Source organism: Hyla sarda, chromosome 9 (assembly GCF_029499605.1).
Source record: "Hyla sarda isolate aHylSar1 chromosome 9, aHylSar1.hap1, whole genome shotgun sequence".
Taxonomy (NCBI): domain Eukaryota; kingdom Metazoa; phylum Chordata; class Amphibia; order Anura; family Hylidae; genus Hyla; species Hyla sarda.
The window spans coordinates 93,370,260-93,397,833 of record NC_079197.1 but is presented as its reverse complement, the minus strand read 5'-3'; the positions used below and the strand labels follow the sequence as shown (position 1 = coordinate 93,397,833).

At 40.8% G+C, this 27,574-nt stretch overlaps 1 protein-coding gene across 3 annotated transcripts in view; it reads left to right on the top strand.

Moving 5' to 3' along the window:
- The window catches only part of TENM1 (teneurin transmembrane protein 1), an 876,412-nt gene that overhangs the window by 266,654 nt on the left and 582,184 nt on the right, over nucleotides 1-27,574 (top strand). For 2 of the 3 annotated variants that reach the window (XM_056539238.1, XM_056539237.1), the window contains exon 5: nucleotides 19,852-19,893. The exons of the other annotated variant lie outside the window; for it this stretch is intronic. In XM_056539238.1, coding sequence (XP_056395213.1) covers nucleotides 19,852-19,893 — 42 coding nt within the window. The remainder of the gene's footprint in view (nucleotides 1-19,851; nucleotides 19,894-27,574) is intronic. 3 annotated transcript variants of the gene reach the window in all.

Sequence of the window (27,574 nt, the reverse complement as noted above, 5' to 3'; positions counted from 1 at the left end):
GGTGTGCATCAGAGGGAAACTGATGCTGGAATTAATCCCATTCATTTGAATGGGACAGTTCACAGTCATCCAGCGTCTCAATGTTGATGCTGGATGGTTGGACACAAAAGAGAGCACCGGAACATCCGCCGTCCAGAAACAATGGACACCGGATGGTAAATAACTGATAACAACTTGTCACCCAGCCTAAGCCGGATACCGGACATACTGTATGTGAACCCAGCCTATGCAGTCATTGGCTTGGTATACGTTTATATACACACCAGCCTGACCACCGCTTCTAAAGTGATGGTTTGTAAGGCTGGGTTCACATATGTCCGAAATCCGGCATAGGTGAACTCAGCCGGATGCCTGATATATGTGAACCTAACCTAATTTAGGCAAAGGGCTGGAAACAAGAGTGGGACAGGAGAAGGAATATCAGGGAAAGGAGAAAACCTAATTTAATAAATGTATTTGCAAAAATACTTCATGTGCTCTACCAGGGAAGGGAGGAAGCAGAAATATCAGGAAAAGGTGGCACTGGCAAACTTTCTAAGTGTGTGTTCACATGTTTTTAATTGCAATTATTAAATACAAAGCCAGAATTAGATTTTAATAAAAGAGAAGAGTAATGGGGGAATTTTTCATTACTGTCTGTGGAAGACACGTTTACAGTTAAACATTTTCTGCTGTGAAAGTGCAGACGTGCATCAAATTTATGAAATGATGTAAAGCATATGATACATTTATCTGAATATACACAGCTAACAGAATTTACCTGAACACAGCCAATTTCTAACGGAAAACAAGTGTCCGTGTTAAGTGCTGTGTGTTGCTATATTGCATTGCTGACCCTCTGCTGACCCCCTATAACTTTTCTTTTTTTTCCATATACTGGGTAGGGATGAGCGGCATAGGCCATATTCAAATTTGTGATATTTCGCGAATATATGGTAGAATATTCGTCCTATATTTGCGAAATTTGCATGTTTGATATATTTACGGTTACTTTCGCATGTGCGCATACAGATCACTATCTACCTATCTATCTATATTATCTATCTATCAATCTATCCATCTATCTATCTCCTAATATTCTTTGGTGATGATATTCGCAAATATGAGCATATTCTTATATTTGTGAACATTCGCTCTCCAGTCTAATACAGTAAATAGGAGCCTTCTTTAGACCACAAGCTGGAAGCAAAGAGGGATGAGATCACTGTGATGTGTTCTGTGGGGAAAAAAATTATGAATATTCGTAATTGCGAATATATAGTGCTATAATTGCCATATTCGTGAATATGCGAAATTCACAATAAATATTCAAATTGCAAATATTCGCGCTCAACACTAATACTGGGCTGATGTTTTAATTAAATTTTTTGTGCCATGACCTGTAGTTTTTAACAGTACCACTTTTGTGTATATTGCAAAATCTATTTTGTACTTTTGTATCTTCGTAGTTTGGACATTTCCGCACGCAGTAATACCAAATATGTTTATTTATTTCATTGTTTTACTTTTTTTTTGTAAAATGGGAAAAGAGGATTACTTATTTTTTTGGGAGAGGGGCTTATGCACAATTTGAACCTAGGACCCCAGTGCTTCAAATACAAAAACACTGCTAACCACTAAGCCTCTATGCTCTGCCATTTATATTGCTTTTCTGGCTTTGTATTCAGTCATTTTAATAACACACCGGAAGATGTGAACACACCCTAAGTGGGCTTAACAGGGAATGAACTCTAAATGAATATTCAAGGAATTTTAATAAAGAATTATAGGGAATATTAGGGAATAAAAATGTCAGCCCTTTTCTGAATCAGCGATTTCTGCACAGTCTTATGCATTTGGCATTTTAAATATTGTGCATTATATTACAGTTCTGCTCTAAAATCAATTGCCAGTTTGCCAGACTTTCTGGATTATTGGAGGTCATATTATTAGCAGATTTTCACTGTATTAATATTGTAAACAGTTAAGCAACAATGATATTGCCTTAAAGGAGTAGTCCAGTGGTGACTCAGTGGCGATCTCTTGTACGGAGCCCCGACAGCCCGCGGGAAGGGGGCGTGTCAACCTCCGCATGAGGCGGCGGCCGACACGCCCCCTCAATACAACTCTATGGCAGACCCGAAGCGCTGCCTTCGGCAATCTCCGGCTCTGCCATTGAGATGTATTGAGGGGGCGTGTCGGCCGCCACCTCGTGCGGGGGTCGACACCCGCTATCTGGGCGGAGAGTCGGGGCCCCGTACAGAGAGATCGCAGGGGGCCCCAGCGGTCGGACCCCCCGCGATCTCAAACTTATCCCCTATCCTTAGGATAGGGGACAAGTTTTTCACCACTGGACTACCCCTTTAAAGCGTACCCGTCAGATCCAACAAAACATTTTTTCTCAGTACCTAATCCTGACCATGTACTGTACATATAATTTTTATGTGTCTAGCACCTTTATTTATTTTTTTATTACACTTTTAATTTAGCTCACTAGTCTGAATTCCTCTCTAAGGGAGGGGGCGCGGCCTCACTGTGCGGGTCTCCACCCCCTCCCTCAGTATGCTGTCTGCTCACATCTCCCCGAGCATTAGCAAAACTACAACTCCCAGCTTGTCCTTACTGACAGTAGCGGTACACAGCTGTCAATCAAGGAACTGGGTTCATGACATAGGTGATGACGCAGGACTAGTATGTGTCCAAGCAGGCGGGGGGGGGGGGGGGGGGGCAGTTGCTTGACTGGCTTTTTCAGTATGAAATACTGAACATTTTCTAATGAAAACAATTGCAAAACCTATTGGTTTTGCATGCTTTACAACATATCAAAAGTTTTTGTATCTGACATTGCCCATTTAAGATTTACTTTACTTATTTAAAGGGGTACTCCGCCCCTAGACATCTTATCCCCTCTACTAAGGATAGGGGATAAGATGTTAGATCGCCGGGGTCCCGCTGCTGGGGACCTCCGGGATCTTGGCTGTGGCACCCCGCTATCATTACTGCACAGAGTAGACTCGCTCCATGCGTAATGACCAGCGATACATGGGCCCGTTCCCTTAATGCAAGTCTATGGGAGGGGGCGTGATGGCTGCCGTAACGATGCTCTGGCCCCTGTATTGCCCATCATTATGCTCTGTGCAGTAATGATAGCGGGGTGCCGCAGCCAAGATCCTGGGGGTCCCCATCAGCGGGACCCCGGCGATCTGACATCTTATCCCCTAGCGCTTAGCCTACCTTTAAATGTCCTATGAAACCTTAGCAGATCAACGTACTTTCTATTTTTTGCAGATTAATCCCCTGATGCCCTGCTGACTGACTTGTTTCATCCATTGCATTTTGCTCAATTAATGCAGCTTGAACATTTTTTTCCCCTTATCATAGGGCAGCAGGTTTAGAAATGTGTTCTAAGTATTTTAAAATATCTATATTCCACATGGGTATTTTGGTTGTCAAGTTTGGTTCACTACTGCATCCTTCCCCCTTTGGCGAGAGAAAATAGACTTATATTTATAGTAAATATTAATAAATGAATAAACCAGCTGAGTTTTAACTTTCTATTGCAAACTGGGGAAGATGTACTAAGCTAAATGTGTCACATTTATTATACAGTATAGACACTTATTGCGCCACAATCCTTATTGGATTTTTTATCAATAAAAATGTATATTTACATGTCTATTTTCTTTTCCGAAAACCCACCACTAGAGGTCTCCCTACATGTCCTGGCCACTAGTCTCATATTGATTTCGGCATGAGTCGGAAATCTCAGACTGCTGCCTGAAATCAGGCAGAAGCACAGCAGGGCGTGCTCCTGACATGTCCGGCCATGTCCTAAGGCTCTGCCCTCTGAGCAAGAGAGCCGACGCGCGCTGGCCAAATGTCAGTGCAGCGCGGCTATGCATAAAGAGAGGAACGGGTTTGCCTACCAATAGAGCTGATTGAGGTCTTCTATTGAAAGACATAGAGGAAGAAGGGCGGAAGTGAGCCTGGCAGGTTACAGATGACGTCACGCCTACCGGGCCACGCCCCTTTCCTCCCTCGCTCACAGCAGGAGCCTAAGCAGCCAGGGGATGTAAAAAAAGGTATTTATATACGGTTTTATGTAGAAATAAAGACAGGGATAGAGATCAGTGACTGTCAGGGACAGATGGGGGATTAGGGACAGTTTAGTTGATGATGGGCACTCTTTAAGTCACCTTCTTTTCCAATTTTTCAAATAAAATAATGTAAACAAAAATAAACATAAACCATATCGCTTGTGCATCACCCCTTCAATAAGGCTTGGTTTACATATGTCCGGCATCCGGCATAGGTGAACTCAGCCTAGATCTCAATGCAACTGTTGCCACAACTGATGACAAGTTGTCATCAGTTGTATGGCATCCAGGGTCCATTGTTTCTGGACAGCGGACAGGGGAATGCAGCAAGCTGATGGTTGTGTCAAACCATCTGGCGTCAAAATTAAGGCGCTGGATGATTGTGAACTGTCCCATTCAAATGAATGGGATCAGTTCTAGCATCAGTTTCCTTCCAGTGCACACCAGAGGAAAACTATGCCGGACGCCTAATATATGAAAACCCAGCCTAACGGGAATCTTTCACTTACGCTTGTGCAGTAGATAACCTCATAGAAGAAGGGAAAATTCTCCTGCGCATGCATCAACTTCCTCTCTCGTGTGCGTGATCAGTAGAAAGTATCATTGAAGATAAGAGATTTTCTTCTGCGCAGGCGTCACAGCTTCATGTTTGCCCCGGAGTGAATGAACCACTACACATGCATCATATGTCATATGTTATCAGTTATTACGGCCTTTGGCTGTCCAGGAATGCTATATGTTGTAGTTCTGCAGCCTTCTGAAGCTAACCTTTTACTTATGTAATACATGCTGCCATCTTCTGATGAGTAGGTTATCATAGCTTTCTTCTCGTGACACATGCCACTGACTTCATTCTGCTGCCAATGCCATACAGCAATACCATACGTCCTGTGAAATCTCACAAGAAAGCATATAACACTTGTTCACACTGGTGTGGTGCTGTGCGGTGTCCGTTACTGCCGTAGCGCCGTGTCTGCGGGGGGGGTGCGGCCCATAGACTGGTTTGAGTGGCATTGGGGCCGCTCTGCCGGTGGGTCGTTCCCCCCTGTGGGCATTGGTGTCGCGGCGGTGGTGGTCGCCGCTCGGTGCTGCGCCATTTTATGCTAGGGACGTTAGGGACCCACTCTAAATAGGTGGCCTTGACGTGGCGAGTGGGCTTGTACTTTTTGATCAAAAATGTATACTAACAACCTGTTAGTTTTTGATATTATGCTGAGAAGCAATCAGATCATTATACAAGATTGTAGATGTGCACCATGTCTGTTTTTCTACCCGAATTCGAAAGCATATAAAAACCTACATTCTTCCCAAGCACTTCTTAATGCACACATTTTTGAGGATAATTATGGTGTTTTGTAGAACATTGCACTGTGGGTATTTATAGCACTCGTATCACACAGGTTCACTGCTGTTTTCCATGCATGAGCCTGAAAAGAAATACTACAGTAACCAGCAAGGCATAGCATTGATTGAACGCCCCACTGGATATCTGATGTGTGCCATATAGATTCTTTTTTTATTTCTCTGTCTCTGTGCAGTGAACGGAGAAGTTTAGTGATGATAAACCCATGTCGGTGATGAAAATATGTTCTCAGGTCCTTGACCCACAGCAACCATAAGCATCATATAAATTGTTTCAGTCTTAGAATTGTCTCTCGCATTTGTTCCAGCAAAAGTATTTGGGGATATTTTTAATAGTCTGGCATGAATCTTTAAGCATCAGTATTTGACAAGAACAAGTGTGGATTTCTTGCCTGAGATAATCCGGTATCCATTATTTTTCCCCTCAAGGTCATAGGATATCACATTTTATTTTATGCATTTTTAAGGAATATACCGTATTTTTCACCATATAAGATGCTCCAGCATATAAGACGCACCCAATTTTAAAGGAGGAAAATCTAGAAAAAAAAGATTCTGAACCAAATACAATGTAAAGTATAGGACAGTGATCTTCAACCTGTGGACCTCCAGATGTTGCAAAACTACAACTCCCAGCATGCCCGGACAGCCGTTGGCTGTCCGGGCATGCCAGGAGTTGTAGTATTGCAACATCTGGAGGTCCGCAGGTTGAAGACCACTGGTATAGGAGGTAATACTCACGTGTCCCCGCCGCTCTGGACCCGTCAACGCTCGTCACCGCTGCCCTGGATGTCGCCCTCCATCGCTGCCGCCGCGTCCCCGGGGTGTCCCCGTCGCTCCGGAATGTCTCTGCTGCCCGGTATCCTCGCTCTCCGTCGACGCCATCACGCCGCTACGCACGCCGCTCCTATTGGATGACGGGACGGCGTGCGCAATGACGTGATGACGACGAAGGAGAGCGCCGGTCATGCAGGCGATCCCGGCACGGAGAAGACACCGAGGAGGCAGGTAAGGTCCCTCCCGGTGTCCTGTAAGCTGTTCGGGGTGCCGCGATTTCACCGCAGCGGTCCCGAACAGCCCGACTCAACAGCCGGGTTAGTGTCACTTTCTCTTCAGACGCGGCGGTCAGCTTTGATCGCCGCGTCTGAAGTGTTAATACAGGGCATCACCGCGATTGGTGATGTCCTGTATTAGCCGCGGGTCCTGGCCATTGATGGCCGCGGGGACTGCCGCGATAGGACAGGGTTTTAATGTGTATTTGCGTATAAGATGCACCAACTTTTCCCTGCCAGTTTTGAGGAAGAAAAAGTGCGTCTTATACGGCGAAAAATACGGTAATTGCATTTATTCAGTCTTAAATCCTTGGGTTAAAGATTAATGTATGCTTAAGAAATCCAAAGGCCTGTGAATAAATAGGAAAATCTGATACCTAAAGAAAGGTGCGCTGTCAGTCAAATATGTGCTGCGGAAGCTTTGAAAGAAAATGAGTTCAAGATAACTTTAAAAAATCCAGTTCAATAAGATTATTTGATGAATCTTAAATACTTCACATGAGCGATGCATGTAGACGGCGATGGGATGTGATAAATCCACAGCTTTGAATTCCTTCCTTGACTTTAATCTCAGAGGTTAATTTATGATTTGTCTGTTCATCTGAAGGAACCTGAGGGATTACAAAGGGTGACAGGTCACCTTCACTAATACATCTATATGATTTTCTGGAAGCTGGAAGGAAGTCAATGTAAAACAAAAATAACATTACTTACGCTACAATTGAGTTATCATTGCACTTGAAAGTTAGGTCTGGTGAAGCAGATGTAGATTAAAGCCTTCTTTCAGGCACAATAATTTATTTCTCCTTGGGTTTACTTTACAAAATTAAAATGCCTATTCAGATCTTTTTTACTTACGCTCATGAAGGACAGATGGGATTCAGTTTTATAAGCACCCCTTGAAAATGAATCCATATTCTTTCATATTTGTAATATTTTCTGGCAATAACTGAGAAAATGATGGGGCTCTCTTGGTGTAGTATCATAAACTGACCAAATATATAAAAAAAAAACTGTCACTGTTTACAGATGGCTCACTCAACCTATAAACTTGTGCTACAATATAGGAACTACTCTATAGTGAACTTTATAATAATAAAAGCCAGTAAGGGGTATAGATAAGAAGTTGCTGCACCGGTCTGGAGTCATCCCATATGATCCAAATAAATCTTCACCCTAATGCAATCTCCCGATTTCATCAGGCACTGCTCCCCACTATCCAGCTTCACAGGCAAATAGGACTCAAAGCTTCAGCTATATTAGAAACACTTGTAACACAGTAACAAATGGACAATACATTTTGGCATGATTCACATACTTCATCAGGCAAAAATGCCGATGAAGGCATGTGAATCATACCAGGTCCATTTGTTACTCAAATAAACTATAAATATTCTAACATAAATGAAGCTTTGAAGAAGATGTCCAGTGGTAACGAATGTATCCCCCATCTGCAGGATATGGAATAAACATCTGGTTCCACCGCTCAGCCCCAGCTCAGCGCTGCTAGAGCGCGTTTCATACCCAGCGGGTCAGCTGGTACAAACACGCTCCCTCCATTCATCTGTATTGTGTCTGTGTCTCTGCCTCTCCCATCGAGATGAATGGAGGGGGCGTGTTTGTATCAGCTGAACTGATGTGTGCAAAACGTCACACACAACAGCTCAGCCGGTGCCAAGTCAGGGCCTTGTACAGGAGATCGTGGGAGGTCCAAGCGGTTGGACCCCCCGTGATCAGACATTTATCCCATATCCTGCAGATAGGGGATACATTTGTTACCACTGAACATCTTCTTTATGTCATATTTGCCTTTGGAACATGAGTGTAAATAGCACTGCTCAGGTGAAATCTGGACACCATGTTGGAGTAAGGTATTATGTTATATTTGTGTTTTTAATTTATTGTGAAAGTGAACATTCAGTTTTATAATTCAAAATGTTACTTAGGTTAGGTTATAGTATACTTGTTTCTTTAAAAAGTAACAGATTTTTTTTCATGTTCTTTAGAATGGACATTCTCTTTTACTGTAGCAATGCCCCAATCTCCTGCATTCTGTTGTTTGATCTTTTTAACCCCTCTACCCACTGTAGACTGTAATGTTTCCTTGGAAATTCCTCTGACCCTGCTGCTAAGATAGTACTTGATAAGGTTGAAAAAAGACAACAGTACATAAAGTTTGACCTATAACCTAACTGTGATGGTTGTTTATAGTCACTGAAACCTATTATGTGACTTCTAAAAATGGATGCAAATAAGAGAGGATGGATTATTTATGATGAAAGTCTTTATGCTTGGAAGAGAAAGTGTAGTTTCTACTGGCAGCACCTGACTACAGAGTAGTTTGTTTGTAGTCAGGGTTCACCAGTTGACCACAAAAATCTGTACACCAGTGAAAAATACAGCCAGGAGTGAAAAAGGACCAATTAGGTCAAAAAGGATATTAAGATATATTACAAAGTATTTTTTTTTACATATTATAGTTAATGGTTCCAAGTTGCATAATGGTGAACTTTCAAATACTACTTACAGTGTAAAATTAACTTAACAGTCATGCATTTTTTTATTTTACCTGCTGAATAAAAGGGATATTATCTTTGTTTTATTTTGTTAAATGTCTGTATTTAAAGAACATGTTGGTGGTTTAAGGTCTAGCCTCAATAGAGCCACAGATGGTTAGTCAGATGGAATATATCAAAGATTACTGACAGGAAATTGCATGAGATACAGTCAAAGTCAGAACATTCAGTGTTTCTAACTCTAACCCTAAACTAAGGAAAAGGATTCTATGACAGAGCCAAACATTATGACTTGTTGTTTTGAAACGTTTGCTTTGGCGTCATCTAATAAACTACTGAAAGCTACTAATGAAAAGCTGCTGAAATATGACTGTAAAAGTCTCACCAAAATATAATGCCACTGACGTTTCTTCTATTATGGAAAGAATATTCCAGTTACAGTCCTGTCCAGCATAAATTATAAGTACATGACAGTTACCCTACTGTACTTTTATGCATATGACAACTATAATTGCAAACAACTGCAGAAAAACATGTATATAGAGAAGATATGGAAATGTAGGAATATTTATTAAACCTGGAAACTTTTTCATTGAATATCTGCAGAATATATATATATATATATATATATATATATAGTATGCAAAGTTTCTCATCACACCACCATATAAGGTAACGTGCCCTCTGATCAGCTCTGGCTCTGATTACAAAGTCTCAGAAGCTGATTGAAATTTATGCCAAGTCAGAATTCTCCCCAAAAGGGAAGAGGACCCATCTGCAGACAGCTGAACATTTAGAATACAATATACTGCAATCATTTGCTGGGGAATTGTCTGGGAAAGCAATAGATTTCCCTGAGTTAAGGAGTGTAGTGCCTGGTAAATTTACAGATGTACTTTGTTGGGAAAGGGTGGTGTAGAAAAATGTATAATGATTATGATTGTTAAATTAAGTGCTTTGTGATCTATTAGAGTGAACATTGGTCCATGGTTGCCAAATGTTTTGGAATCATTAACTAAATTCAAGGAAACATAATGCTGAACACGTGTCTAGAACCAGAGATGAGACGGCACTGCTATATCTAGTAAACTCAAATCACAGGTGGGGAGTAACGGGTAGCAACAAAGCAGTCATCCGACTCTAGTACATAATGAGTCTGAGGAGCTGCTAGGACGTGATAAAGAGATAGACTCAGTAACGTATCACATCTGAAGCATCCAAGAAAATCCAGCACTCACCGCTCAAATAATGACTTGAAGCTCCTCAACGGGGAAAACCGGGGACACAGGCTGCAGAGATGTGTGTGTGCTCAGAGGAGAACAACCGGCAGTTTTCCTGCAAAGTTGTGCTTCTTCCGGCCTCATTACATCATTGCGCTCTGTGTGTGAAATAGTATGTGAACCAATTAGTTGATCATGTGACTCATCCAGGTGAATACCTTGGGGTAAGTGAAAAAGGTTAAAATTACAACTGCACGTATCCTTCAAAATTATGTAAAATACTATGTGTATGCTACGCGCTATTATAACATAAATTAAGACCCAAAGAAAGAGAGACATATCAAGCCTATCATTAAGGCCGAGCGGACCCTGTGCGTTCAGGCGTGTGATCCAACGGGCTTCAGCATGCAGTAATCTAGTATCTCTATCTATGTTGACGTCCTGATGCTTAAGTCTTCCTTCCTTAGAGTCTTCCTTCACGGACCTCTCTCATGTGTTGTATCAATCGTGGGGCACCATGTCAAGTCTTGATAGAATGTAGATGTTCACCAACCCTGACTCGTAGTTGTCTGATAGTTTTACCTATGTAAAATTGCACGCAACTGCATTGTAAGAATTAGACGACATAGATAGTATGACAGGTAATCGGTTCATTGATGGCATTATATGTATTACCTAAACACCCTGAATTGGTACAAATATTAAATTTGCATTGGGGACAATTACCACATTTTTTATTCCCTTTAGGAACTAGGTTATTAAGCCAATTTTCTTTCGGTTTTCTCGCAGCTCTGACACTTTTAGAATTTAATATTTCACCTAGGGATTTATTCCTTCGGTATGTCACTATAGGCTTCCTTCTTGTGACTTCTACCAGGTCACTATCACTTTCCAGTATATGCCAGTTTTTCATAATGGCAGTTCTAATCGTAGTGTTCATTGTGCTATTTTTAAAAGCAAATACAAATTTTTATCCTGGGGTATACCCTTTTTCTTTTTAAAGGTAGCAAGAAGATAATTCCTAGATATCAGATCAGCCTTTTTCAAACCCTTGTTAATCACATTACAGGGGTGTCCTCTTCTTTCTAATCTGGAGGCAAGTTCAAGGGCTTGTTCTGTATAGACCTGAGAATCTTCATTATTTCATTTTAATCAGAGAAATTGACTGTATGGAATGGAGTTTTTTTTACTTGTTTCGGATGTGAACTAATATAATGTAAGATGGATTTCTTTGCTATAGCTTTTCGATAGCCTTTAGTGAGCAAGCTGTCTCCTTCTACATATAGTGTCAAGTCCAGAAATTGAATCTCTGTTCCCCCGAAAGTATGTGTGAATCATAAATTCATGTTGTTAAAAGTAATTCAGGTAGATGACGAAGTCTGTGAATTGGGTTTTGTCACCTTTCCACATGATCAGGGCATCATCCACGTATCTCAAAAAGGCTTTTATATTTCTAACAAATGGATTATTAGAATTATTATTATATTGTTGCTCAAAAAATGACTAAAATGTATTTGCATATGAAAAGTATGTGGGACTCCCCATTGCTGTACCAGAAATTTGTTTGAACCAATCTGGTCCAAAACAGAAAATGTTGTGATCCTATATAAATCTGAGTTAACTGCAAATAAAATCAATATAAGCTAGAGTCTTGTCAGTGTGCAATAAGATGGATCTGACTGCCTGTACACCCGCATCATGAGGGATGCGGGTGTACAGGCTCTCAGCATCCACAGTGACAAGCGAATAGGATTCATGCCACTGAAAGTATTGAACATAATGGACAGTATCCCCAGACAATGCTGAACATATATATATATATATATATATATATATATATATCAGTATATAAAGGTGGGGACTCATAAACTGTGGCCATTTGAATAAATAGTCATCCATATTTCACATCAACAATCCAGGTCCGCCTAAGAATGAGCCAATCTCTGAGTCCTATTAATGTTGCACATATGCTGAAAAAGGAGATATGGAAAAGTGGTTGTCTTGAGGAGACAACTCTGATATACTTCCTATACATTTATTGCCTAGTCTGTTTTAAAAAGGTTGGTAAACAGGTTACTGCTGTGGACATGATATTTTTTAAGCTGGTGGTGTCTTTCTGTTGTTTTAAGGTGATATAGAGCTACTTATTACAAAGGGCTGTTCTTATCCTTTGACAGGTAGACAATGATAAGGCGACATGGATTAGTATGAATATACTTCCAGTGATAATTATGCAGTCCTGGCAGTTAATGAAGCACGTAATTGTTACTATATTTTATAAAGTCACTTTGACTGGTATTTAGTTTTCTAAACAATACAAATGTCAGATTTATTAGCACTATTTGGACAAAGCTTCCAGAGGATATTCTTAGCCTCTCAAATCTACCGATTTTCTCCATTCTATTCATGACACTAATCACTTTGGATGACCGGTGTTTCTCTGCGTGATTGATCTTTGGTATTTTTCGAGCTCACATGGGGTGATACAATCAGCTTGTCATTGTTGAAGCTTAACCTGAATGTTTGGCTTGGAGAGAGCTTGACCTTTTACTGTGAGCCCAGAAGAATACATACATAATTACAATAGGATTTCTGAGCTGGAAATTCATATTCCAAAAGCAATCAACTCTTTACCATGCAAATATTGGCACCCAATGTTCAATGTAAAGAAAGAATGAAAGACTTTTGATTTTCATTTTTTTTATTTCTTCAATTTTAACCTAAAAGTCCTACATTATACTACATTAGATTACACTTCAGAGCAAGGGCGCATATACCATAATGGCAAGCTATGCGACTGCTATGAGGCTTGCGGAGAGAGAGCCCCCCACCCTGGTTAGTCATATCCTTTTTTTCTGTTAGTAAGAAACTGTGCAGAACTCCACTTCTCTTTTTTTCAATTATAATCAGCAAGTTGTACAGTGTACTACATTAGATTACACTTCAAAGCAAGGGCATATGTACCATACTGCCAGACAATGTGGCTGCTTTAGGAATCTGGTTGGTTCCATTCCTTTTTCCAAGGTAAGAAACAGTGCAGAACTCCTTTTTCCAGGAAACTGCATTGTTCAGCAAATTTATGGAGGAGGGGTATTCAATAATGGGTAAGGAAAATAAAAAAGAAATAAATACCTGAGTCAAAGACAGAACTAATTTTACCTAAAAAAAAATAAAAGTAACTAAACTACTAACTAAAGATGAACATGTTCAAATATATGAAAATTGTATTTTAATATTACATTTCTCCTATGCTTAATCTGAAATCAAGGTAAATAGTTCACGTCAGATCACATCTTTCAGTTGGCCCTGTTACAAAACACATAAGTTAAAAAAAAACTGTGTCATATAAATGGCTGTTTCTCTACTTATCAGGTTACTTTCCAACTCCATCCTCAAACCTGAACTCATCATTTACTTTGAAATACCGACCTATAACAATGTGTGGGGAGGGGAGGGAGGAAGAAGGAAGGAGTTGCAGAGTGAGACAGTGGCTGAGATACATGGACACAGGGCTGAAAGCTCCAGTAGTGTTACCTCAGTGCCAGATTTACAGCCTACAATGCACAGTACTGCTCTATAATGTTCCCCTTGCTGCTTCTTCTAATTGTGTGCTATAAAGATTTTAGTCAGGATCTCCTATTATGCATGAAAGCACTGTATGTGAGGTCTCATAACAGCTAGCCTCCACCCACTAGCTCAGAGACAACTAAAAATGAGAAATTAAGCATGTAGAGGGGAACACTGATCAAAAATGCTAATAAAGAATATGATGGCTAGAAATAGTCCTACACATGTGACTTCTGAAATAGCAAGCATGGTTTATATTGTTGAGAGTCCTTCTTTAACGTTAAGATTACCAGCTTTTCACTATATGATTTGGAGTCATTAAATGTATACACTATGTTTGTCTATGTGTGGATGCCCAGTGACCAGTTTGTAAATGAAGCCTTTTGAGTGTATGATAGCATGTTTTGATATTTTGTTGAATTGGTTTAATGAAGGAATAGCAATCCTTAACTAAACTAAAGGGTAAAGGTGGACACATCTCTGTTTTCTGAAAGCATGATTTTATTTCAGCAGTGAGATTGCGTTAATGTGTAGTTGTAATGCAGCTGCCAGACTTGCTTTTTTAACATTTTTGTCATTTCTTTTTAGCCAAAACTACTTTATGTAAAACTCAGATACATCACAACTGCAGTATGTGAAGCCCTGGTTATTTCAAATAAGCCTTTATGACCTTTGCACACTTGCCCACTTGGCCTGTACAATTATGTATCTCTCAATATATGTTTATGTCATATCTTGGCTTTTCTGAGGGACTGAGGTCTGACTTCTGTCTTGGCTTTTACAATTATATTGTTTGATGTGGGTGCTTTGGGTCATTAACATTTTTAAAGGTGAATTTCTCTGCATCTTCATCTTTTTACTGGCAGAGGCCAGCAAAGCTTGAGCCAAAATACCTTGTTATTTAAAGCTACTCATTATCCTTTCTACCTAGACTCCTAGCTGAAGAGATGCAACAACACTATAGATATAGGCTTGTTTAGATGCTTAGCTGTGTTGGCTTTGTGCCAAGCATTTTCTTTAAAAAACAGGGGAATGAAGTTTTATACTACTAAGGCATTTTAAATATTTTTCTTCTTATATGTGGATGTTTCTTGTTTGTTTGGTTGTGGTTTTTTTCTTTCATTTTTTTTTTTTGAAAACATCTCTTTAAATGGGCATTCCTGTCTGGAAACTAGTGTTCCTGCCTGCAGCTTTTAGAGGTGGTTAGAATATCAGAAAACATTGGAGCTGGCTGTCCTACACAATTTTCATAGCTCAGGTTGACTTTAATAGAAGTTGTATAAACAGCATAGCACCGCAAGCTACATAGCTTCAGTAATTCCCAGAGTTACATAAACAGCATAGCTTGTGGTGCTACACTGTTTGCACAACTCTCACTAAAGTCAATGGTAGTTATGCAAATTGCATAAAACAGCCAGCTCAAATGTTTTTCACTCCCTGATCACCTACACAGACTGGAGGGGCTGGGATGACCTTTATCTTACAATAAATTGGGGTCCTAGAGGTAAGGTCTGCATTTACAGGACATTTATAGCATTTCCTGTAAATATGTCATAATGCACCTGTCACCTGTAAAGTGTACCTGTCATGAGCAAAAAACTTTTTGTGTCAAAATATATATTTATTGAAATCAATGAATATAGAATACAACGGTACAGAAACATAAGGTGTCACACGAGCATATATAGTCAATGAAAAGTACATACAACAGGGCTCTGTACACTGAGGACAAGCAGGGATCTGTACACTGAGAACAAGCAGTGCTCTGTGCACTGAGGACAAGCAGAGGTCTGTACAATGACGACAAGCAGGTCTCTGTACACTGAGGACAAGCAGGACCCTGTGCACTGAGGACAAGAAGGGCTCTTTACACTAAGGACAAGCAGGGCTCTGTGCACTAAGGACAAGCAGGGCTCTGTACACTGAGGACCAGCAGGGCTCTGTGCACTGAGGACAAGCAGGTCTCTGTGCAGTGAGGACAAGCAGGGCTCTGTGTACTAAGGACAAGCAGGGCTCTGTACAATGAGGACAAGCAGGGCTCTGTACGATTAAGCTCTGTGAAACGCCCCCGGCTCACACAGCAGGATGATTGACAAGCCAGGAGTTTGCACAGAGCCCTGCTTGTCCCGCCCACACTTCCTGTATTTGGTGTCCTTACAGAGATACACAGGCAATAGCTGCAGGGACAGCATTTTCACCAAAGAATATACACATTTTTTAATGAATGTATATTACAAATCTACATATAATAGTATTGTCTACACTATATATAAAAGCTATGGCTAATGACAGGTACACTTTAACCATTTTACTGAAAAGCCTGTTTTGACCTTAAAGGGGTTATCCACCATAAGGTGATTTTAGTACATACAGTGGTCCCTCAACATACAATGGTAATTCGTTCCAAACGACCCATCGTTTGTCGAATCCATAGTATGTTGATGGATTTGTGCAATGTAAAGTATAGGAAGTTATACTCACCTGTCCCCGCCGCTCCGGACCGAGTCCTCACCGCTCCCGATGCTGTCTCAGGGGCTCCCGATGCTGTCCCGCTGCTCCGGCTTCTTCTTCGGGATCCTCCGGCTTTTTCCACATCTTCTCCGGTGTCCGGGCCTCGCTTTCTGGTGACATTATTACGTTGCGGCGCCGGGACGGCATGTGCTGCGACGTAATAACGATGCCGGAAAGCGAGGCCCGGACCCCGGAGAAGATGCAGAAAATGCCGGAGGATCGCAAAGTGGACCCGGAGCAGCGGGGATAGGTAAGTGAACCTGTCCAGGATGCTTAAATTGCTATCCAACAGCAGTTTAAGCATTTTGCGCTGTCAGATAGCAGTTAATGCGATGGCCCTGACATATAAAAGCATGGTATGTCGATGCTGACATTGACATGCAATGGCCTCTGAGAGGCCATCGTATGTTGATTTGATCATATGTCGGGGCCATCACATGTCGGGGGGGGGTTACTGTACCTGGCAGGCAGTAATGGACATGCTTAGGAAGGATCTGCGCTTGTCTTGGGGCTAAATGGCTATGGTGTGAGATTACCATAACACTGTGGGTAGCTTTTTGTGAACTAGTTTTTCCTGTTTGACTTTTCTTTTTTTGACTACAAATCCCACAATTCCATTTTCCTCCCTCCCACACATGAGCCACCCCACCCATTGAAACATAAATGAGCTGCATCCATTCAAATCAGTGTGGTTTTCAATCAGGGTGTCTACAGCTGTTGCAGTTGATCTCTCTCCCACAAAGCGATCGCTCCACCCATTGAAACAGACAGGATCCCTGTCATTAGCTGACTAGTGAGTCAGGTCTCAGCTGCATTGCAAGCTGGGAAAAATCTGAGACAACAGTCATTTTGTAAGCTGGTAAACATAAATATTGGAGTGAAAAATCACAGAAGAATTGTGAGAAAACCATCACAAACAGCTACAGACACTATAATATGAACTACACTAACTTTACAGCCCCTGTAGCATAGTCAAATAAAAAAAATACCTAGAGTACCCCTTTAATGACCAAGGCAAATTTTCTAAATCTGACTTGCGTCCACTTATTTGGTAATAGCTTTGGAATGCTTTGACTTATGAAAGCGATTCTAAGATATTTTTTAGTGACATATTGTACTTTACATTAGTGATAAATGTTGATTGATATATTTAGCGGTTATTGTTAAAAAGAAAAAATGCAAAAAAAATTAGAATTTTTCTAGATTTTATATTTTCTGCTTGTGTGACAAATAGCCATACCGCACCAAATTAATGATTAATTCACACCTACAATATGTGTACTTTATGTTTCCATTATTTCATAAACATTCTTTAACTTTTTTAGAATGTTTGCAGGTTCATAAGTTTAGCAGCAATCTTCCAGTTTTTCAAGAAAATTACAAAATCTGATTTTTCAGGGACCAGTTCAATTCTGAAGTGGTATTGAGGGGCCTGTATGTTAGATATCCCCATAAATCACCCCATTTTATAAACTGCACCCCTTGAAGTAGTCAGAATGACATTAAAGAAGTTTTTTAACCCTTTAGGCGTTTCACAGAAATAAAAGCAAAGTGGAGGCGGAATTTTAAAATTGTATTTTTTTGTAGATTTTTCATTCTAATCAATTTTTTTCTGTAACACAGTAGGTGTTGACAAGGAAACAAAACAAGATTCATTCCCCGAATTCTGACGTACTTAGAAATATCCCATATGTGGCCTTTGCGCGCTACATGTTTCTCACACAGGCCTCAGACATAAAGGAGTGCTGTGTGGATCTTGAGGCCTCCTTTTAGTTTAGGATATTTTGTTAGCATCATATCAAATTACAGGGGCTTGGGGTTCAAAAATATTTTTGGCAAACAAGTTGATGCTTTCATCGGTACCATTCTGGGGTACATGTAACACTCTGATCTTTTTCTGCGGTTGATTATTATTTAATTTTTTTTAGATCATTCGTCATGCGGTATAAATGACATATGTACTGCAGGTTAATACGATTATGGCGATACCAAATGTATCTACTTTTTTATATATTTTAGTTCATTTATAGTATAAAAACAATCTTCTTTAAAAAAAATCATGTTTGTAAGTCGCCGCATTCTGTGAGCTGTAACTTTTTTATTTTTTCACTGACGCAATTGTGTAAGGACTCTTGTTTTGCGGGACATGTTGCTGTATTTGCAGGGTCTATTTTTTGGGGATGTATTATACACATATATAATTTATTTTATTTTTTTAACATTTTTTTTCAATTTTTTTATTTTCCTTTTTTAACATTTTTTCACACTTTTGTTCACACTTTTTTTTTTTTTTTTACTAGTTTACATAGAATTCAATGGAGTACACATCTGTACTCCATTGAATTATGCCTATGTCTGTCAGTACTGGCATAGGATAGATCAGTCCCTACCTAAGGTAGGGACTGATTGCTCATGTTGCCATGACAACAGAGGCCAGTATTTGGCCTCCGAGTGCCATGGCATTCATTGGCCCTCTGCTTTCACTTTGCAGAGTGACGATCAGTGACAGAGGGACCTCTCTCCCTCTGTTACCCAAATAGATGCTGCGTTCTCAGTGACTGCAGCGTCTACAGGGTTAACCCGGAATCGGAGTTAACCCCTCACAGGGTTAACCCCTCACCACCGATCGCTTCACACACAGTGAAGCGACAGAGGAGAGGAGGAAGGAGGAGACCCGCATCAGATCCCTGCTATTGGGCCGTCTGTACTGACGGAACAAAAGCAGCGATCGCCGGCCGGGGAACGCTGAGATTGGTGGCTGGCTGACTTCAGGGAGGCTGTGCTGTGCTGCACAGCCAAGCTCAATAAACTGTCACAGCGCCCGGCGGTGCTGTGACAGTTTATTCTCATCAGGTACATGTACGTGGTGATGCGGGATGTCATCCCTAATCACCACGTACATGTACCTGATTTTGCGGGAAAACTTAGTTTTTTTAAATCAACTGGTGCCAGAAAGCTAAACAGATTTGTAAATTACTTCCAGTAATTTTTAGGGGCTATATACTACAGAAGAAATGCTTTTCTTTTTGGATTTATCTGATGTCACGAACACAGTGCTATCTGCTGACCTCTGCTGTCCATTTTTGGAACTGTCCAGAGCAGGAAAAAATACCCATAGCAAACATATGCTGCTCTGGACAGTTCCTAAAATGGACAGAAGAGGTCAGCAGAGAGCACTATGTTGTGACATCAGAGAAATCCAAAAAGAAAAGCATTTCCTCTGTAGTATAAAGCCCAGTATTAATAGAAGTAATTTACAAAATCTGTTTAACTTTCTGGCACCAGTTGATTTAAAAAAAAAGTTTGCCACCGGAGTACCCCTTTAGCTATCATGAGAGATCTTAATGTTAATAAGGCTATTATTTACAATATTGATCCTAATAAATCTTCGTTGTCTTGTTATTTTTATTTTTGTTCTATGTTCTAATATTCAGCCTCCAGACAGTTAAACCGATACAGGTACAAATACAAACTTTTGCAATTTTGCTTAGTTTTATTTCACTTACAACAGCAAAGGAATGAATGACATCTATTGATTATCTTACAGACTGGACTAGACTATTAGACTGTGGGACCTGTTCACCAAAAAGTAAGCTTTGCTTTCCACTTGAATCTTTTTTCCCCTTGTATATAACATTCCTTAACAGTCTAACACGTGTAAATCCCTCATTACTAAATGGCATACTGTGTGTCTTTATCCAATCATTAGAACCCATCATTTCATTTCTTGACCTTGTGTTGATAGTACTAAATATGTTATGTTCAAAGGGACAATGATTGTAAATATTATGCAATTTATATGAAAATGCACACACATTTTTTTTTTCTTGATCATATTACCACATTTATACACAGGTAACCCTCGAAATTCTCATGCAAAAGTTAATTTATTTCAGTAATGCGACTTAAAGGATGAAACTAATATATGAGAGAGACTCATTACATGCAAAGCAAAATAGTTCAATGTCATAATTGTGATGATTGTGGCTTACAGCTCATGAAAACCCCAAATGCCCAATATATTATATGATTTGGGGAGCCATGTCATCTGCTGGTGTTGGTCCACTGTGCTTCATTAAGTCCAGGGCCAACACATCCGTCTACCAGGAGATTCTGGAGCACTTTATGCTTCCTTCCGCAGACAAGTTGCATTACTGAAATAAATGAACTTTTGCACAATATTTAACTTTTTCAAGTTTCATCTGTGTCTACAATAAACAGATGCAGTCAAACCTTTCGAAATGACCAACTCTTTGAAAGACCCTTCAGCCTTATTCAGACCAGATTTCTTTTAACAGCCTCCATACATTATTTGTAAAGTAAATATATTGGGCTCTCAAAAACTCAAGAGCAGTTGTCTACCCGGTTGACCTGGAGCATAGTCTCTATTTTCTTTGAGAAAACCACTTCCATAGAAGGACACTTTTCTATGCAGTTGTGAGTGGTCTTTGTCTCACTGTATTTACAAATGCTATGTGATTCTTACCATTTTAAAGCAGATTCTCAGTTTTGAGACACTTTATTGATTGTATTAGTGCAATGCATCATGATTCCATGTAGTTGCCTACAACTTGTGTCCTGCATCACCATTCACAGCCCAGATTCCTCCATATATGTTGACTACATATGGCCTGTGGTGGCTATTGTCAGTCATGTTCTGTCCTTAGTCATGTCACTACTGTAGCCAATGTATGTTCACTACAACATGTCCTTGCTATACTACATACAGAGGGGCACGAGGAGGAGTTGCAGTGCAGCAATAAGGTAGTAATACAAATAAACTGGGAAGGTTGATATATTTTAAAATGTATTATTACATTGTGGAGTCTATGAAAATGAGTTAAAAAAAAAAAAACATTTGGTGTGATCTGCTAATATCCTGCAGAGCATAGAAGACTGTATTGTACAGATGACTTCAGAACAAGTATATAAAAGTTACTCTGTTCCATATCCAAATGCTCCAACCGTGGTTCCTAGCAATTCCAATATGAACATTATCATGAGTTAAAAAAATACATACATATAAAAAATAAATATATATCTTTTCCAACCTATGCTACAAAACTGAATGGTAGCCTATGAGTTGTATATTCAAATAGGCGGAGATTTGGATATAATTTGAAATATACAATCTTACAATAATAATACAATAATACAAGAAACCAATTTGGATAATGGAAGAAATAATGTTACATATAAGCTGCATAATGTTTTTAATCACTGCCCTTTTGACAATCAGTTATCCCATAATTCCATGTGACTTTTCAGGATGCTAAACTGTTTGAGGAAATACACAAAACTTAATTTATAGTCAAAATGACCAGCCGCTATGTAAAGTGATTAATAAATAATAAAGGGTATTTGAACCTACATGTCCTCCTTTCATCTATCATTGCTTGTAACTCATTCACATTTTGTATGTGCATTGCTTGATGTGTTATGTTTAGATGTTCTCATTACTGTGATGCATTTGAATTCAAAGATAATAGCATGCAACAGTGAAAATATCATTCTGTAAACTCCTTGGGAGTAGTCTTTTTAAAGAGGATCTGTGGCCGGTATAAATAAATTGTGCTTTATATGATTTTGTAGCCTCAGGTGAGTCCAATACTGTTTTTACTGTACCTTAATATTCTCATGACATAAGTGTTTTACTGTTTGGTTGACAATCTGCACTTTTGCTGAATAGTCAGGTGGGAGGAAGATGTTATGTTAAAAAGTATGTGAATCAGGCTTAGGGGGTGTGAATAGAAATGAGTGAACCAAACCCATAGATCCCAAGTTTGGTTAGAACCTTGCTAAAAGTTTGATTTGGCTAGATTTCAAACTTTAGGCATTATGGCTCTACGGAACCTGTTAAAATAACATAAACAACATGACAGAAAGGAGATAGAGGAAGGATCACATGACTTCAGGAAGTTTCATAATGCCTTTCAAACAGCTCTCCCAGCCAATCAGGAGGCAGTATAGGGTGATGTCAAAGCCACTATAAGAGCCTATGCACATAGCTTTAGCAGCCATTTTCAGATAGGAGATGTTAGGTGAAGATCTCTATGAGGGACACTAAGCAGCGAACAACACAGATAGAAGTAGAACCACATATCTACAGTATAATTGTAGTAAAGCAGCAAATAATGTTCTGCATCTGCTCTGTCAGTGCAAAATATATTGTCATTGAAAGTTATGTGTGACAGTTTTATTTTATTTTACATTAATTGGAAAAAAAACATGCATAAAGGATTTTGTGTCACTTTTGTGCACTTTCTAGGTTGCCAATCGTATTTCTACATCCCAAAATGGAAATATTATTTCACAGCTTGTAAAAAGTCACTGTTTCATCCCTTTCCAGGCACAACATCTGTTGCTACTGCAAAAAAGGATCATTTTTGGACTACTTGGAACAAGCCATTGCTTCTTTTGATATCCCTGTGTGCATATAAACATCAGCATACATCTGCCTTCAAATAGCAATATTTTTTGCACATCAGTTTTAAACAGCAGGAAAACAATTGTCAGGATCTGCGCTTCGGCTGCATGCACAAGCCGCGAGCGCATTGTTCCCTTGTCCCCGGGTGCCGGCGGGGCTGGGATTCATATCGTCGCACGCACCCGCATGCGAGTCCCAGCCCGTCACTGGGCCAGTATGCCCATAATTATTGTGAACACCTGACACCATTCTATAAAGTCCATGCACCTGTCGCCTGCCGCAGCAAGCCCATCCTGCCTTGCGGTGGGCTCTGGTGAAGACCAGCGGCACCTTAGACTCTGCTCCCTGATACGGTCCAAGTCATCAGCCACACAGGTTAGAGGATCCACATCCAGCTTCGTTACAGCAAGATCTGGCCATGGATCCCGCTGGGATTCCTCTGCCTGATATTCCGGATTTCACTTCCATCGTGGCGCTCCAGTCACAGCAGTTGGCCCAGCAGGCACAGCAGTTGAGCCAGTTATCTGCCATGATGCAGCAATTACTCACTGCACAACAACCGCAACAGCCACAGCCTCCTCCTGCCATTCAGACTCTGCAATGCTCCAGCAGTCTTCCAGGAGTTTGTCAGTGATATTTTCCGTGTACTCCTGTGTTGTTGTCTATGTGGATGACATACTCATCTGCTCGTCCAATATCCAGTCACATCACTCTCACCTTGTCCGCAGTACTGGACTGGCCTCAACCTTCAGGCTTGAAAGCAATTCAGTGCTTCCTCGGCTTTGCCAATTACTATCGGCAATTTATTCCTCATTACTCCACTCTGGTAACCCCCATCATCTCGCTTACCAAGAAGACTGCTAATCCAAAAGTTTGAACTCCTGAGGCTGAAGAAGCTTTCAAACAGTTAAAGTCCACCTTCGCTTCGGCTCCTGTTCTATCTAGACCCGATCCTAGTAAGCCATTCATCTCGGAAGTGGATGCTTCTTAAGTTGGATCAGGTGCAGTGTTAATGCAAAAGTCTTCTAAGGGGAGAAGTTTAACCTGCGTTTTTTTCTCTAAAACCTTATCCCCTGCGGAGAGAAATTATACTATAGGAGATCGCAAGCTCTTGGCCATTAAGTTGGCTTTAGAAGAATGGCGTCACCTCTTGGAAGGCTCTCTACACCCGCTTACTATCTATTCCGACCACAAAAACTTGCTCTATCTCCATTCTGCCAATCGTCTCAACCCCTGACAGGCTCATTGGTCCCTGTTCTTCTCCAGATTTAACTTCTTAATCCACTTCCATCCTGCATAGAAGAATCTTCTTGCTGATGCTTTGTCCAGATCCTCCAATGTTCAAGGCCTGGAATCCCATCCCCAACATATTATTTCCCCTGATCGTTTTTTCCTTGTGGATTGGGAAGGATTTGGCCCAGAGGAAAGATCTTGGGAGCCGCAGGACAACATTCTAGACCGTGACCTTATCCACAAGTTCTTGTCCTCAAAAAAGAGGGGGAGACCAAGGGGGCGGGTACTGTCACGCTCCGCGCTCCGGCCACATGCACCGGCCCCGAGCGTATTGTTTCCTTGTCCCCGGCTGCCGGCAGGGCTGGGATTTGCATCGCTGGATGCACCCGCATTGCGAATCCCAGACCATCACTCACCTCTCTCCCCTGCTGCCTCCGCTGTGTCTCAGCTCCAGCTTGCGCATCCCTTAGGGCGCGCGCGTGCTGGAGCTCTAAAATTTAAACGGTCAGTACACCCATAATTATTGTGTACACCTGACACCATTCAATAAAGTCCATGCACCTCCCACACTTCCCTGCCGGATCTTCAGTGCCCCTAGCCTGAGATTAAAGGGGTACTCCAGGCAAAAACTTTTTTTCTATATATCAACTGGCTCCGGAAAGTTAAACAGATTTGTAAATTACTTCTATCTTAAAATCTTAATCCTTTCAATAGTTATTAGCTTCTGAAGTTTTCGGTCTAACTGCTCAATGATGATGTCACGTCCTGGGAGCTGTGCATGCTGGGAGAATATCCCCATAGGAACTGCACAGCTCCCGGGACGTGAGTCATCAGAAAGCAGTTAGACAGAAAAAAACAACTCAACTTCAGAAGCTAATAACTATTGCAAGGATTAAGATTTTTTAATCGAAGTCATTTACAAATCTGTTTAGCTTTCCGGAGCCAGTTGATATATAAAAAAAAGTTTTGGCCTGGAATACCCCTTTAAGCGTTCCATATTGCCTGTTTGCCTTACCGGTGTATCCAGACATTCTGATACGTTTGACTACGCTACTGCCTGATCCTTCGGTACCTTGCCTAGCCCAGCTACCTGTGTGGTCGAGCCGCGTCAGGGGTAGCGACCTGAGTGTCGCCTGCTGCAGCAAGCCCATCCTGCCTTGTGGCGGGCTCTTGTGAAGACTAGCGGCACCTTAGACTCTGCTCCCCGATACGGTCCGGGTCAACAGCCACACAAGTAAGAGGATCCACATCCAGCTTTGTTACAACAATTTGCTAGCGCAGTGTGCTTTTATTCAACCTGTTTGTTTCCACTAGGTACTGTCCATTAACCCTTATCCATACATGTTGCCTTAATTTTGAAATTAAATTTGCATTAAAAAAACACCCGCTTAGTAGTACATAGATATACTCCTCGGTGAACTTGCAGTGTTGTAAAGGGCTTTTAGAGCTACTAAACAGTGTTATACACACACTATTGGCTATTAGTGAAGCATGGGTTCAAACTTTTTGCTGGAATTTTGCAAACAGTCAGAACTGAACTTTTGAAAAGTTTGCTCATTTCTAACTGTGAACGTGAGGCTAAGGGGGTGTAAGTCAGTCTAATGTAGTTGTAAATATGAGGCTAAGGGGGTGTGAGTCAGTCTCAGGGAGTTATGAATATGAGGCAAAGGGGATGTGAGTTAGGCTCAGGGAGCTGTGAATATGAGGCTGAGGAGTGTGAGTATAAGGCAGAGGGACATTGTTCAGGTTTGGGATGTACATGTGAGGCTAAGGGGGGGGGGGGGGGTAAATCAGGCTGTGCATATGAGCCTGATGGGATATAAATGAGGCTCAGGGAGTGTAAACATGAGGCTGAAGGGATATGAATAAGGCTCACATCCCCCTGCGCCTAGCATTCAACCACCTTTTTGAAATAAACTACCTGCCCATCTAACTATTCAGGAGAAGGTACAGATAGTCAACCAAATAGTGAAATTCCTACATCTTGGCAAAAAAGGAACATGGGGCATAGCAAGAAAACTAAAAATTATGCTGGAATCACAGGGGTTACAAAATAATGTAAAAACTATTTTTTATGCTGACCTCTTAAAAAAATATATTTTGTCACTGCCAAACACTTCTAAATTCCATCACATGCCCTGGATACCCATAGACAATAGGAATAAAGAGCTTTGCAGCATCTATGAAATGAACAACCTGTATATTTGCTCCCTATCGGGGACATTTGTCATTGTTGCTTTGGCATTTTTTTCTTGGGGGTTGATAAATTTGACTCACATAAGCAAAAACCAATAAATGACTTCAGAACACCACATTGCAGCTTTGAAAAAAAATGTGCGATATATATATATATGTGTGTTTATTACATTTTTCAACCACTTTTTTCCCTAAGGGTATGTTTACACTGCGGAATCTCTGCTCGCTGACTTCAGCGAGCGGAGATTCGTCGGGTGGCCACCGGTGAAAATACTTTGGCGGTAGGACTGCGCCATCACCATTGCAGGCTATTCAGTGCTCATGGACTTCCGTGCAAAGAATGAACATGTTCTTTCTTTGCAGGGAACAATTTCAGTGGCAGAATTGTCTGCCACTTAAATTCCGCAGTGCGAACGGGTTTCGCGGAAGACCCATTCACACTGATGGTAATGTTAACTGCGCAGAATTCCACTCGCGGAATTCCACTGTGTGAACATACCCTTAATGTACTAGCTCTTTTTTTTTCTTTTGTTTTTTACTTCTCATTACAGATCCGTGTATCCTGTGGATTACTTTAGAATCAGAGGAGTACATTGACCAGGGTTTATTTTTTTGTTTAATGTCAATAAAATGGACAATGAGGGCTTGCGGGGGAGTTTTTTTTTTTTTTAGAATACATTTTTTTAAACGTCTTGTGTTTTTTTATTTACTTGACAGGCTTAGTAGTGGAAGCTGTCTTATAGACGGAATCCATTATTAAGCCGGGCTTAGCGTTAGCCACAAAAACAGCTAGCGCTAACCCCCAATTATTACCCCGGAACCGACAACCACAGGGGTGCCAGGAAGAGTTGGTACCAACAGGCCCGGAGCGTCAACAATGGCACTCCTGGCGTTATTTAGGCTGGGTTAGGCCAGTAACAATGGTCCTCACCCAACCTGGTAACCTTGGGCTGTTGCTGCTTGGTTGGTAGGTATTTAGCTGAGAATAAAAATAGGGGCAGACCTATGTTTTTTTTTTTTTTTTTACATAAATAATTAAATATTTAAAAAAAAAACACAGGGTTCCCCCTATTTTAATTCTCAGCCAAATACCAACCAAGCAGCAACAGCCTGACGTTACCAGGGTGGGCTTTGTTACTGCCCATCCCCAGCCTAAATAACATTAGCCTGTTACCACCTAGGCCCAGGAGGGCCATTTTTAACGCTCCGGGCCTGTTGGTACCAATTCTTCCCGGCACCCCTTTGGCAGTGGGTACCGGGGTAATAATTGGGGGTTTGCGCTAGCTGTTTTTGTGGCTAACGCTAAGCCCTGGCCTAGTAGTGGACTCCATCTATAAGATGACTTCCACTACTAAGCCTTTAAAGTAAATAAAATAAAAAAACAACACGTTTAAAAAAATTATTCCAAAAAATA